The following is a 12,535-nucleotide window of genomic DNA, read 5'->3' on the forward strand; positions in this document are numbered from 1 at the left end:
AGACAGTGTGGCGATTCCTTAAGGATGTAGAAATAGAAATCCATTTGACCCAGCAATCCCTTTACTGGGTATATATCCAAAGGATTATAAATCGTTCTACTATAAGGACACATGCACACGAATGTTCATTGCAGCACTGTTTACAATAACAAAGACCTGGAACCAACCCAAATGCCCATCGATGATAGACTGGACAGGGAAAATGTGGCACATATACACCATGGAATATTATGTAGCCATCAACAACGATGAGTTCATGTCCTTTGTAGGGACATGGATGAACCTGGAAACCATCATTCTCAGCAAACTGACACAAGAGCAGGAAATCAAACACCACACGTTCTTACTCATAGGCGGGTGTTGAACAAAGAGAACACATGGACACAGGGAGGGGAGCACTACACACTGGGGTCTGGCGGGGAGAAATAGGGGAGGGACAGTCGGGGGTGGGGAGTTGGGGAGAGATAGCAAGGGGAGAAATGCCAGATATAGGTGAAGGGGAGGAAGGCAGCAAATCACACTGCTATGTGTGTACCTATGCAACTATCTTGCATGTTCTTCACATGTACCCCAAAACCTAAAATGCAGTAAAAAAAACATTTTGGAAAAAAAAAATTAATACATACAGCTTGCCTAAGAAAGAAGAACTAAAAATTATGGTTTTAATGTTTGAAAGGTAGCAACCATCAAAAATAACTTTATAAAACCAAAGCTTTGTCTAAAATCAAAGAAATTCAGCTTATCTGCAACAAAACAGATCAAGTATACAGACTACAAAGGTTAATTATTTTGAGGTGAAGTTTTAGGACTGATCTAATTGAGCCAAATGCTAGAAAGTCATGAAAAGAATGAACTGATACTGTTTCTGACATTTTCTACATGAACTCAGAGCTATCCCCTGCTGTTACAGGATGTCACTCTTGCTGCCCTGCAGACTCACGAATACACATCATCATTTTCTCCTTGCTTGCCCTTATACCTTTCACTCTGCTGAACCTTTGTCATAGTTCCTCAGTCTCTCCTAGGAAGGCTAACAGCCTTCCAGATCACCACATACCAAACCCACCTGCCAATCCCACCAGATTCTATTATTGAAAGCAGAAATGGTGTGTTTTTCATATAACTTCCTAGCACAGCGCCTGGCATATAGATAGTTCACAATAAATATTTGTTAAAGGAATGAGCCCTGAATTGTAAGAATCTTTCTTCTCTCTCCCTGTCTCTTTGAAATAGTTAACAGTTCAGTCTTTAGTGTGACAGTACATACTCTACTTTTATCATGCTTGCTATTTCTATTCTTATATGCTACCACGCTACTAAAATGCTGCAGCACTGGCTGCAAAAGACATCTTTATGTGCTAGTAGGAGCCCACGAATACCTCTCATTGCTGTGATGGGAGACTTCTTTGTTCCAGCACTTACAGAAATTCTGCATTTAGTTCTACTTGAAAGGGTCCACTCCAGTTTCATGGAAGCCTTTTATTGTATGATTGCTTTGTCTCATTAAACCCTAGGACAAAAGACGATGAAGGAGCAAAAGGAGCAAATCATATTTCTTAAATATTTCTTAAATATCTGGGCATGCACTGACTTACTGCTTAAGGAGAACATTGGCACCAAGGTGCTTTGGTATATTTAACTTTCTTATTTTTACCCCCAAGTAGCACATTAAATATTTTCACCTTCATGTGTAGAGAACTGGAAATAATGCAGAAAAGATATTAATTGTTTGCAACTTTACATTATTTTTAAATTGTGGAATCCTGTGAAAAACTTAAAACATTAAAAATTTAAAAGAAAAGCAATAATCATAGTGTCCCGCTGAGAGAGATTTCAAGCATTTCTTGATACACAGCATGTAAATTTGTTTAACCTGTAAGAGTTTGGTGGTTAGAAAATCTTTTAAATCTTTTATACATTTTATAAATATGTATATATCTAATAAAAGTATTTTCAATATATGCTATTGTTGCTCCTATGAAATTTTTCTATGAAGTCTGGCATTTGCTTCCTAGAAGAAAAAAGTTTTGTTTGAGGTTTTTGGGGTGTGTGTGTGTGTGTGTGTGTGTGTGTGTGTGTGTTTTAAGTAAGCCATAGCCTCAGCAAATGGTACATTTATTATATTGGTATCCTTGTGGTTGGAAAGGATTACTTTCTGGGTTCCTAAGGAAATGCCTGAGCTAATCCCAGGCCTCTGACTCCATTCAAGTGGGGAGCCAGGTCCTCCTGAAAAGCTCCCTGATCCTTGACAGAGTTTGATGGTGTGACTTACACCAGTGAGGGGATAGTCCCTGATACATGCTAACTGTATTTTTGTAAATAAAATGGAAATTTTATTTCATTTTATGATGGGAACTTTGGAACTATTATTTTTATTAGAATAGGATCCCATGAGGAACTGCATATTCTTTTTTCTTTACTTTTAAAAGTATGCACAGTCTTGAAAAAACTAAAAATAAATGACAAATTTGTCTTCACATCTCAGTAATGAAACTTATTTTTGCTGCAGAGGCAGCGTGACTAAGCTCAGAAAGAAAACATTACCTAAATTTGATGGTGTTGACCATTGAGGAGAGCCCAGAATTGGTAGTCAGATCCCTGAAGTTAAGAAAATCTGTCACAGATAACTTTTTATGGGGATATTAAAATGCCAAGGCAAAGGGTTAGGTGTCATCCACAGAAAGCAACAAGAGATTTACAGAAAATCCATATTAAACTGCTCTAGTACAGATTTATGTTACATGGAAAAGTCAGAAACTTCTCTGGACAGATGTCAATGGAAAGTTCTTATCCAATTTCCGTACAGTGATATTGGAGCTTGGCTTAAAATATTAAACCTCAGACCCCAAATTTCAAATTTCTGCATGGTATAATAGCTGGAAGACTCGGTTGATTTCCAGTTCTGTTTTGGTTGACCAATGATTTGAGACACAGGTATGACCCTAACCCTTGGCTACCTCACTCACACAGGGCTTACACTAAAGTCAAATTCATTTACATTTAGGAAAGCCTGTGAATGTTTTAGATACGACAGTATTTTGTGTCAGTGTAACAAATTCTAATGTTTTAACCAAGGGAAAAATGTGTTTATAAAGAAATTTGGAGTTGATCATAGTTGGAAAAAAAAAAAAAAGCAGTGATCTCATCAATGTCTTAGGTAATTAGAATTTTCCAAAGAGAAGATATTAAGATTCTACCCCAATTTAAAAAAAAAATAAATAAGAATAGCCTAATTTGTATTGTTTACAGAGAAAATGATCACATTCTAGAGCTGATTTATGATCCATTTCAATTTAGAATGACTTTGGGATCCGATCTTCAACTCATAAAAATCTAAGTAACTTTCAGGAAAGCGTTCATTTGTTTGACTTGACATTTTTTCAACGATTCACTTATATATTTTATTTCATATTTAATTTTTACATTGATATAAAATTAGTTAATCATGTAAAGCATGTTTTGAAGTATATATATACATATATATATACACACACACACACATATACATATATATATATATATATATATATAGTGGGATAACTTGGCTAATTTATTCTTTTAAATAATTTTCCTCCCAAAATAAAATCAATCTAAACTTTGTTATATAGGAAACAAATATTCCCAGACTATTATCTGTAAATAAGGTAAAGTACTACAAATAAAATAAACCACTTAAAAATATAATCTCAAGTAGTGGAAAGTAATCGCTGGGACTTTTTTTCACTTCCTAAATATAGTTTTTTGTGGTTTTTTAAAAGTGGGTTCTTAAACTCTTGCCAATTACCTGGAAAAATGATTCAGGGAATATTATTCCATCATTCCTAGGGAGCATTGCTTGACTGGTGATGTTGTGGTTACTTTCAGAGCTGGAGGCTGAGGAGTGGTGCAAGCACCTCTGCATGGAGTGTCTGGGGACCAGGCTCAATGACATCAGCCTTGGGGAGCCCGACCTTCTGGCGGCAGGAGTGCAGCGGGAACAGAATGGTAGGTGTGAGATTGCCTTCCATCCCTTCAGAATACCCTTGTAGTTGTAGCACTTTGAAATGGGAAAGGATCTCAGAAATGTTTCAGACCAACCATGTTTTAAATCAAAGAGGTGGAATACAGTGGTATACACCTGTAATTCCTGCACTTTGGGAGGCCAAGGGGCACCCATCACTTGAGGCCAGGAGTTCAAGACCAACCTGGGCAACATGGTAAAACCTCATCTCTACTAAAAATACAAAAATTAGCGGGGTGTGGTGGTCCACACCTGTAGTCCCATCTTCTCAGGAAGCTGAAGCATGAGAATTGCTTGAACCCAGGAGGTGGAGGTTGCAGTGAGTTGAGATCATGCCACTGCACTCTAGCCTGGACAACAGAGCAAGACCCTATCACAGAAACACATATAATAAACTGAACAGTTCAACTTATTAAGGAACTTTTCCACAACGGGCAGCAACTGGAGAAAATGCTAAGGTACAACCCAGGTCTCCTGGCTTCTTGTCTGTGACATTGCCTTTTATTCTAATAACTAATAGGTTAACTCATTTTACAGAAGGCTTTTGAATACCTGGCACCACTCCAGTTTCTTGGAGAGTTGTTTTAAAGATTTAGAGTCTATATTAACAGATTCAGCTTCTCAGCTAATCAGTAGCTTTTAGGACATTTGGCTAATACTACAAAGAGAAAAGTGCAGTGCAGAAAATCTCAGGGTTTCACAAAACAGTTTTTTGTTTCTAACGATGTTTGCTTACTACACTGTTCTCTAGTTTAACGTGCACTTCTAATGTCTTGTAACAATTTATGCTGCATGTTCTTGATTAGCAACTGTAAATAACGTAATTGAAGTAATATTATTCAGGCTGTCAGCCTTCATTGATTGTGAGCTCATTTTAAAAATATTATCACCACCACCAGATGATCAGATAGTGCAAAAATATAAACTTTTCATTGTTGCTAAGTTTTGATGGTCAATGTTTTGAAAGGCTGAAGGATGTTGAGGAAACGTGACACTATTTTTTAAGAAGAAATTCTGGGCCTGGCGCGGTGGCTCATACCTGTAATCCCAGCACTTTGGGAGGCAGTGGCATGCAGACTGCTTGAGCTCAATTCAAGACCAGCTTGGGCAACATGGTGAAACCCTATCTCTACAAAAAATACAAAAATTAGTAGAACTACATGTGTCTGTAGTTCTAGCTACTCCAGAGCTTAGGTGGGAGGATCACTTGAGCCTGGGAGGCAGAGGGTGCTGTAAGCCAAGATTGGGCCACTGTAGTCCAGCCTCAATGTCAGGGTGAGACTGTCTCAAAAAAAGAAAAAGGAAAGAAATTCTGGAATTGTCTGTGGCTCATAAACGAGACAGCATAGGTAAAAGAACAAATGATAGCATGTGATTATAATCTCATCATTACTAACAATACTGTCAAAGCCATTGATAGCTCATAGCCTATTGTAGTACTATTTTTTATATGTTGCTAAAATGAAAAACTTTTCTGCTAATTAATCATGAGCATATCTAAGTATCAAACATTACTTCCATATGAAGTTTTAGAAAGTCACAAAAGCCTTTCTGTAGCTGTTTATCTAGCTTCAGGTTTATATTCCAGTTCCTCTCCCACACTCTCTCAAATTTCCATCTCTGATTTGTTTTCTGAGAGCAGTGCTTAGCACAGAGGGTAATCATGCTATTTAAAATGTATGCTCTTCATTCACAGTTTAAGAAAAGGAAAAAACCTCTTACTGATAAAAATCTGTCAAGTGCTACATAAAGAAAATATGAAAAAGTGAATAAATTAAGCTTATGAATAGAAATACTATGTGTCTCTGGTAGTGTGGACTGTGTGATTTTTACTTTGAAGATTTGGAATTATATATGGTTTCTATCCAAATGTATAATGTACTTCTTTGGTTTATCGTAATTTTATTTCTACTTTGATAATAATGTCAAAGTAATTTGTCTAAAACATAAAGTTTTTAACATAGTTTTTTTTTTAGAATAGGATAGACACAGAATAAAATGCCAAAGCTACATAAAAAGCAGAAGGTTTCTTTAAAACACACACACATCAAAATAAAGAAGAGAAAAAATAAATCCTGTATATACTTTACAGCAGACCTGAAATTATATCACCAATGCTATAAATGCTTTTCTTAGATTAATTTTGTTTAATAATCCTAACTTCAAACAAAAGGATATATGTGATTTAAAAATATAGTTAACAAATCTATGAGTAATTATTTAGCTAGGAAAGGTAATTTTGGGTTTATTTAAATGGCCCACAAAGATACATGATACCTTATAAGGAAATTGGCAACTTTGGCACACATGCTGGGTACAGACACGTTTTCACTAAGACTCTTCAATGTTTATCATTAAAAGAAAAATTTTAATGCTAAAATGGGAGACTTTCCATTCCCTGGGAATCTCCTTAGCCTTGGAGGAAGTTCCTTATTTTGCTGCCAAGGCCATGGATACAGCCATTGGTCAGGGTTCGTGAAGTCTGCGTCCCCTCTCTTTAAAGAACTTCCATAAACTTTGATGATAATAGCTTTTTTTCTGTTCCTCTTGGTCCATTTAGAGCTGGCTAGAACCTTTTAAAGCTGGCATTAACACTTTAGGAGAATAATAAAAGGAATAAACATTGAGAGGAATATCAAGATTTCAGACTCTACTCTTGCTAGCTCAATAATCTAGTGTGTATACCCAGAGAGAACTGTACACATACGCAGATTGCACAATTTCATGGGTATATCCCCCAATTCTCTCATTTTCTCATCAATAGGCTTCTCCCATACTTACGATAATTTCAATTTAGGATGCTGTCTCTAACAATTACCAATAGGCTACAAAACCTCATAGTAAAGACTAAGATATCTCATCTGTCAACTTGGACCCTCTCCCCGAGGCCTTGGAGTCAATACCGATTTTCTAGACAATATACTCGCTTGTTTTACTTAAAAATGTAGGGAAAGCATTTTAGATAACTAAAGTCTTTAAAAATAACATTGACTTTTAAAGCTGTCATTTCACTGACTCTCAATCACTCTTCCAGACTCTTCAAGCATAACACCTTTTAATATAAACAAAATCTATCATTAGAGTGAATAGGCAACCTATATAATGGAAGAAATTTTTGCAATTTATCCACCTGACAGAGGGCTAATATCAAGAATCTATGAAGAACTTAAACAAATTTACAAGAAAAAAAAATCCCATTCAAAAGTGGGCAAAAGATATTAACAGACACTTCTCAAAAGAAGGCATTTATATGGCCAACAAACATGAAAAAAGACTCATCATCACTGGCATTAGAGAAATGCAAACCAAAACCACAGTGAGATACCATCTCACACCAGTTAGACTGGCAATCATTAAAAAGTCAGGAAACAACAGATGCTGGAGAGGATATGGAGAAATAGGAACACTTTTACACTGTTAATGGGAGTGTAAATTAGTTCAAACATTGTAGAAGACAGTATGGCGATTCCTCAAGGATCTAAAACAGAAATACCATTTGACCCAGCAATCCCATTACTGGCTATATAGTCAAAGGATTATAAATCATTCTATAAAGACACATGCACACCTATGTTTATTGCAGCACTGCTCACAATAGCAAAGACTTGGAACCAACCCAAATGCCCATCAATGACAGACTGGATAAAGAAAATGTGGCACATATACACCATGGAATATTATGCAGCCATTAAAAAAAGATGAGCTCATGTACTTTGCAGGGACGTGGATGAATCTGGAAACCATCATTCTCAGCAAACTAATACAGGAACAGAAAACCAAACACTGCATGTTCTCACTCATAAGTGGGAGTTGAACAATGAGAACATATGGACATAGGGAGGGGAATATCTCACATTGCCTGTCAGGTGGGTGGGTCCCTAGGGGAGGGATAGCATTAGGAGAAATACCTAATGTAGATGACAGGTTGATGGGTGCAGCAAACCACCATGGCACATGTATACGTATGTAACAAACCTGCACGTTCTGCACGTGTATCCCAGAACTTCAAGTATAATAAAAAAAATAAATACATTGAAAACTATGCAGAATATAAGAAATTTTTTTTAAAGAACCTGAGACATGAATAAATGTACTGGGGTATTAGGTTTATAAAAAACTAAATAAAATAAACAAAAGCATTAACTTCCTAATACATTGTTGAAGTCACTAATATATACAGATTGAATCTATCATGAAAATTATTTGATAAAAGATTATTCAATCTTTTATTAAGACATTTTATTATTAAATTATATTCATCAGAAACATGATTTTATTATTTTGCCAGCAATATGCTTGGATTCAGTTTGAACTTTATTTCCTAAGAGACAAGATATATATGTGTGCAGAAGTGATGTTAATTACGTTAATGTGGTTTGTGGTGATCTTGCAGTATTATATCATTAAATAAAGTTACACCACTTAGTCTTTACCACAGCATTTTTGTGACATTCAAAATTGCTACTTCTCTTCTTGCGTTTCCCCGCCTCTTCGGATAGCCCAGTTTTATTTAATCTGAGACTAGCTAAGAAGAGACATTTATGCAAATAATTGTTAAAGGTGAAAGATAATGTGTGCTGCTGAGATAAAAGTGGTTATTGATTAAATCTTTTGCTATAATCATCTTTATCTATGGCTGTCAGCTGTTTTCATATTGACTCAGAATCCCACATGGTATGGGGAAAGTTAGATGAACCCAAGTTCACATGCACATGTGCATGCGCGCGCGCGCGCACACACACACACACACACACACACACACACAGGAAAATGTGTTCTGACATCAGATGACACTGCTACAGAAAAGTGCATACTTGGTACACATTTCAAAGTTTAAATTCTTAAAATTTCAAGGATCTCCAGGTCTTTCAGTAATATTCAAGATAGCCTATACGGACTGTAAAAAATATTAAACTATGGTGTTACGGTTATTTATAAGGGATTCACAACACATAATAGCAATTGTGGAAAATAAATGTTGCTTATTCATCATGAATAGCAAAAGTGAACTTGTGACCAAGAAGCAACTCAGTTGTAGGAAATTCCTACAATTGCAGTTGGAAGTTGACACAAAGGATAGGTCCAATTTGCTATTGATGCAAGAGATCTCCATCTAGAACAACAACAAGAAATGGAACCTCAGACTTTGTCATCTGGTTTTGGTTTATTCAGAGTCAGACTGAAGGTTTTGCCTTTCTTCGGGACCCGGTGGCTCTGCTTATGAATGGCCTAGGATCAGCATACATTTCTTCTTCTAGCCTAAAAACATGAATAACTTTTCTGGGAACCAAAGCAATATGCTAGTAAGTATTGTTTCTGAAGTATTATCTGGGTTGCCATGGTAAACATGCTTCCTATATTCAACTCAGACATCCTTGAGTGTCATTCATTCATTCCTGACCCATCAAACAATTTGAGGACCTATGATATGTAAGAACTAAACAAGAAATGTAAAACTGAACAAAATATGGTTACTTTTTAGAAGCTTACAAAGTAGTAAAGGAGACAAACATAAAGTGTATAAATTAATGTTTTGTAAAATAATGTGTTACCAGACAACAAAAATCTCAGTAGCACAGATTTATAAGCAGATCTTCATTGTTCAGACACGGGTAAAACGGCTAAAGTTGGGCTGAGTTAGACTGGATCGTGCTGAGATTGGCTCCAGGCTGCCAATAGACAATGCCAGTGTCTATTTCATCTGTCTCTCAGCCTCCTTACAGTTGTAGCTTCCCAAAGCACATTCTCAAAACAGAAGATAACAGTAATGCATGACAGTATGCCCAGATTTGCAAGTGAATTGAAGCCTTTGCATATTTCATGTCCACTAAGGTTCCATTGGCCAAAGCAAGTCCTATGACCAAGCCCAAAGTCAAGAAGGACAGTACACCACATGTATAAGGCCACAATAGGAGCTAGAATGTATGACCTCTGTATAGGGAGAGGAAGTGAAAAATTGATATAAAAAATGATACAATCTACTGTCTCAGGTATAATAAAATATATGCCAAAATAAAAACAAAAGGAAAGTACTGTGGTAGAGGTGTGGATTAATTCTAATCAAAGTAGCCTGCTCTTTTCTTTTTATAATTACTTTTTATTCCTCTAAATTAGCTTTCTCAATCAGGCAAGTCTGAAACTCTTGATGTTCATCAGTGATTAAGGCCATTTTTAGCAGGACCTTACTCATGTAGAAAATAACCAATCAACGACAAACAATGGCAAAAGTAACAATCAGCTGCCATTTTGAGGATTTCCTCCCAATATCTTAATGATCTGGGATGAACCATATTCACTTGAATACATTCTTTATAACCAAAAAGAGGAGTTTTTCCAGGATAATAATTTTTTCTATGGGATGACTCTGAGCAAAACCAAAACCAACTTTTGCATAGGGAGGGAAAAAACCTAAGTATACCCATATCTGAATTTCTAAAATGCCACTTACATGCTCTAGCCTTGCCCAAAGTGAATTCCTGGAAATAGGACTGTGATGATGATGACAACGACCTGCTCTCTGAAGTGAGGGAATCAAATCGGGCAAACTTAATACTATATGGCCGTTGTGTCCCTTCCAAAAAGATGAGTTGAAGTCTTAACCCTCCATAACTTAGAACGTGACTTTATTTGGAAATAGTTTCTTTGTAAAGGCAATCAAGTTAAAACGAAGAATTAGAGTGGGACATAATCTAACGACATCCAATATGTCACTATGAAGAGGGTAAGTTTGGACTCAGAGACAGATATGGACAAGTGAGATGATGTGAAGATGCATAAGAAGATGGCCATGTGACTGGAGTGATGACGCGTCCACAAGCCAAGGAACATCATGCATAGCACACAAACACCAGAAGCTGCAAAAAGCAAGAAAGGATTCTTCCACTGAGCAGCCAGAGAGGATGGCCCTGCCGACACCCCGATTTCAGACTTCTAGCCTCCAGACCTGTGAGATTATATATTTCTGTTATTTTAAGCCAACCAGCTGTTGGTTCTTTGTTTTGGTAGCCCTAAGAAACAAATACCAGCCTTGTGTGATGGTCACAACATACATTAGTAAAGCTGTTGAGAAATCCTATAATAAATCTGTTTAACTTTGTACAATCCAACATTTCCCAAACTCACTTGACATAGGTGCCTCCTTCTGCAGATAACATGCATTCATATACTGTGGGACTTGTGTTCCATGAAACACATATTTGCAAATGTTGATATAACCAACAGAGACTATTATCTATGGTGCTGAAAGGCGATGATCATGGGAGCAGCCCCTCCAGAAGAAATAAGATGACACTAATGGATGCAATACAAAGTTGCATGTACCATAGCAATTTTGCCTACCATTGTGTTCCACTGTTCTTTTATTATTTGATTTATATAGACACCACATATAATTTTGAAAAATACAAATTATAACCACCACTTTCTTCACTTGGTCTTCAGTACACACTACCCTAGAAAAAGGTCAATGCTATGTATAATTTCTCCCTACACTTTGCCATGGACACTTCCAGGAAGCAAAAGATGTTTTGTAGTGCTTCTCTTCTGACAATGTGAAATCTAAATGATCCATTTGTCTATGTCTAACTGTGCTGATATAAAAGAGATATATGCATGAAGAAATATCTTGAAGCACCAAAGGACCTATCCTGGCTTTTTTGCCCTGGGGTCATCCCTTCCATCAGTAGGAATAAAGATGCAGATTTTGAAAGCATTCATAGCTGCATAAGGGGAAAAGCTTTTGGGGGAGAATACTGAACTCAGAATTACTGCTCCAAGGTATGTGCAAGAAGATAAAAAGAATGGCTTGTGAAAGAAGAGTTTTATGGAAAATAAGAAATAGATCCCTTCCTTGCCTTTCCTCTTTCCATGGGAGGTCAAGTGGGTTGTGACACATGCTTATATTACCTTGTATAAATTGGAGGTTTCTTCAAAAGAAGACTAGAATGTGATTTTCCCTATTGGGTTTAATGAAAGGCATAGGACAAGTAGCAGTCAATGTTATTGGAAGCCAGAGAGATATAAGAAAGTAAAGAGCCTCACTTGTCTCAAAATTGAGTGTGGCGAGATCCAAGATGGCTGATCACTAGCAGCTCGGGATTGTAGCTCCCACTGAAAGTGCAGAGAACAAGAGGACGCCACACTTTCAGATCAATTTTTGTTGCTCACGCACCAGGAGATTCCCAGCGGAGGAGCCCCACGGGTCGCCAACGTGACTCTTGAGGCCAGTGCAGCGGTTCTTGGTGCAGAGTCAGAAAAGCACCATCAATCTTAACGCCGCTGTTTTGGCCGGCACAGTGGGTTGCTCAGATTTTAGCACTGGGAATCAACAAGTTGGACGTCCATTCAGAAACCCAACTATAAAGACGGTAATTATAAAGACCACAGATGGATAAATTTATAATGAAGGGAAGAAACCAGCCTAAAAAGGCTGAGAATACCCAAAATCAGAATGCTTCTCCCTCTACAGGGGATCACAGTTCCTCATCAGCAACGGAACAAGGCCTGATGGAGAAAGACTGTGTTCCATTAGCAGAA

The 12,535-nt window shown here is 37.0% G+C and overlaps 1 protein-coding gene across 1 annotated transcript in view; it reads left to right on the top strand.

Moving 5' to 3' along the window:
- Nucleotides 1-12,535, top strand: part of DOK6 (docking protein 6) — a 449,269-nt gene that overhangs the window by 286,975 nt on the left and 149,759 nt on the right. The window contains exon 4 of the mRNA XM_017527520.2: nt 3,865-3,984. Within this exon, the coding sequence (XP_017383009.1) occupies nt 3,865-3,984 (120 nt within the window). The remainder of the gene's footprint in view (nt 1-3,864; nt 3,985-12,535) is intronic.

Source organism: Cebus imitator, unplaced genomic scaffold (genome assembly GCF_001604975.1).
Source record: "Cebus imitator isolate Cc_AM_T3 unplaced genomic scaffold, Cebus_imitator-1.0 Scaffold49, whole genome shotgun sequence".
Classification (NCBI taxonomy): Eukaryota; Metazoa; Chordata; class Mammalia; order Primates; family Cebidae; genus Cebus; species Cebus imitator.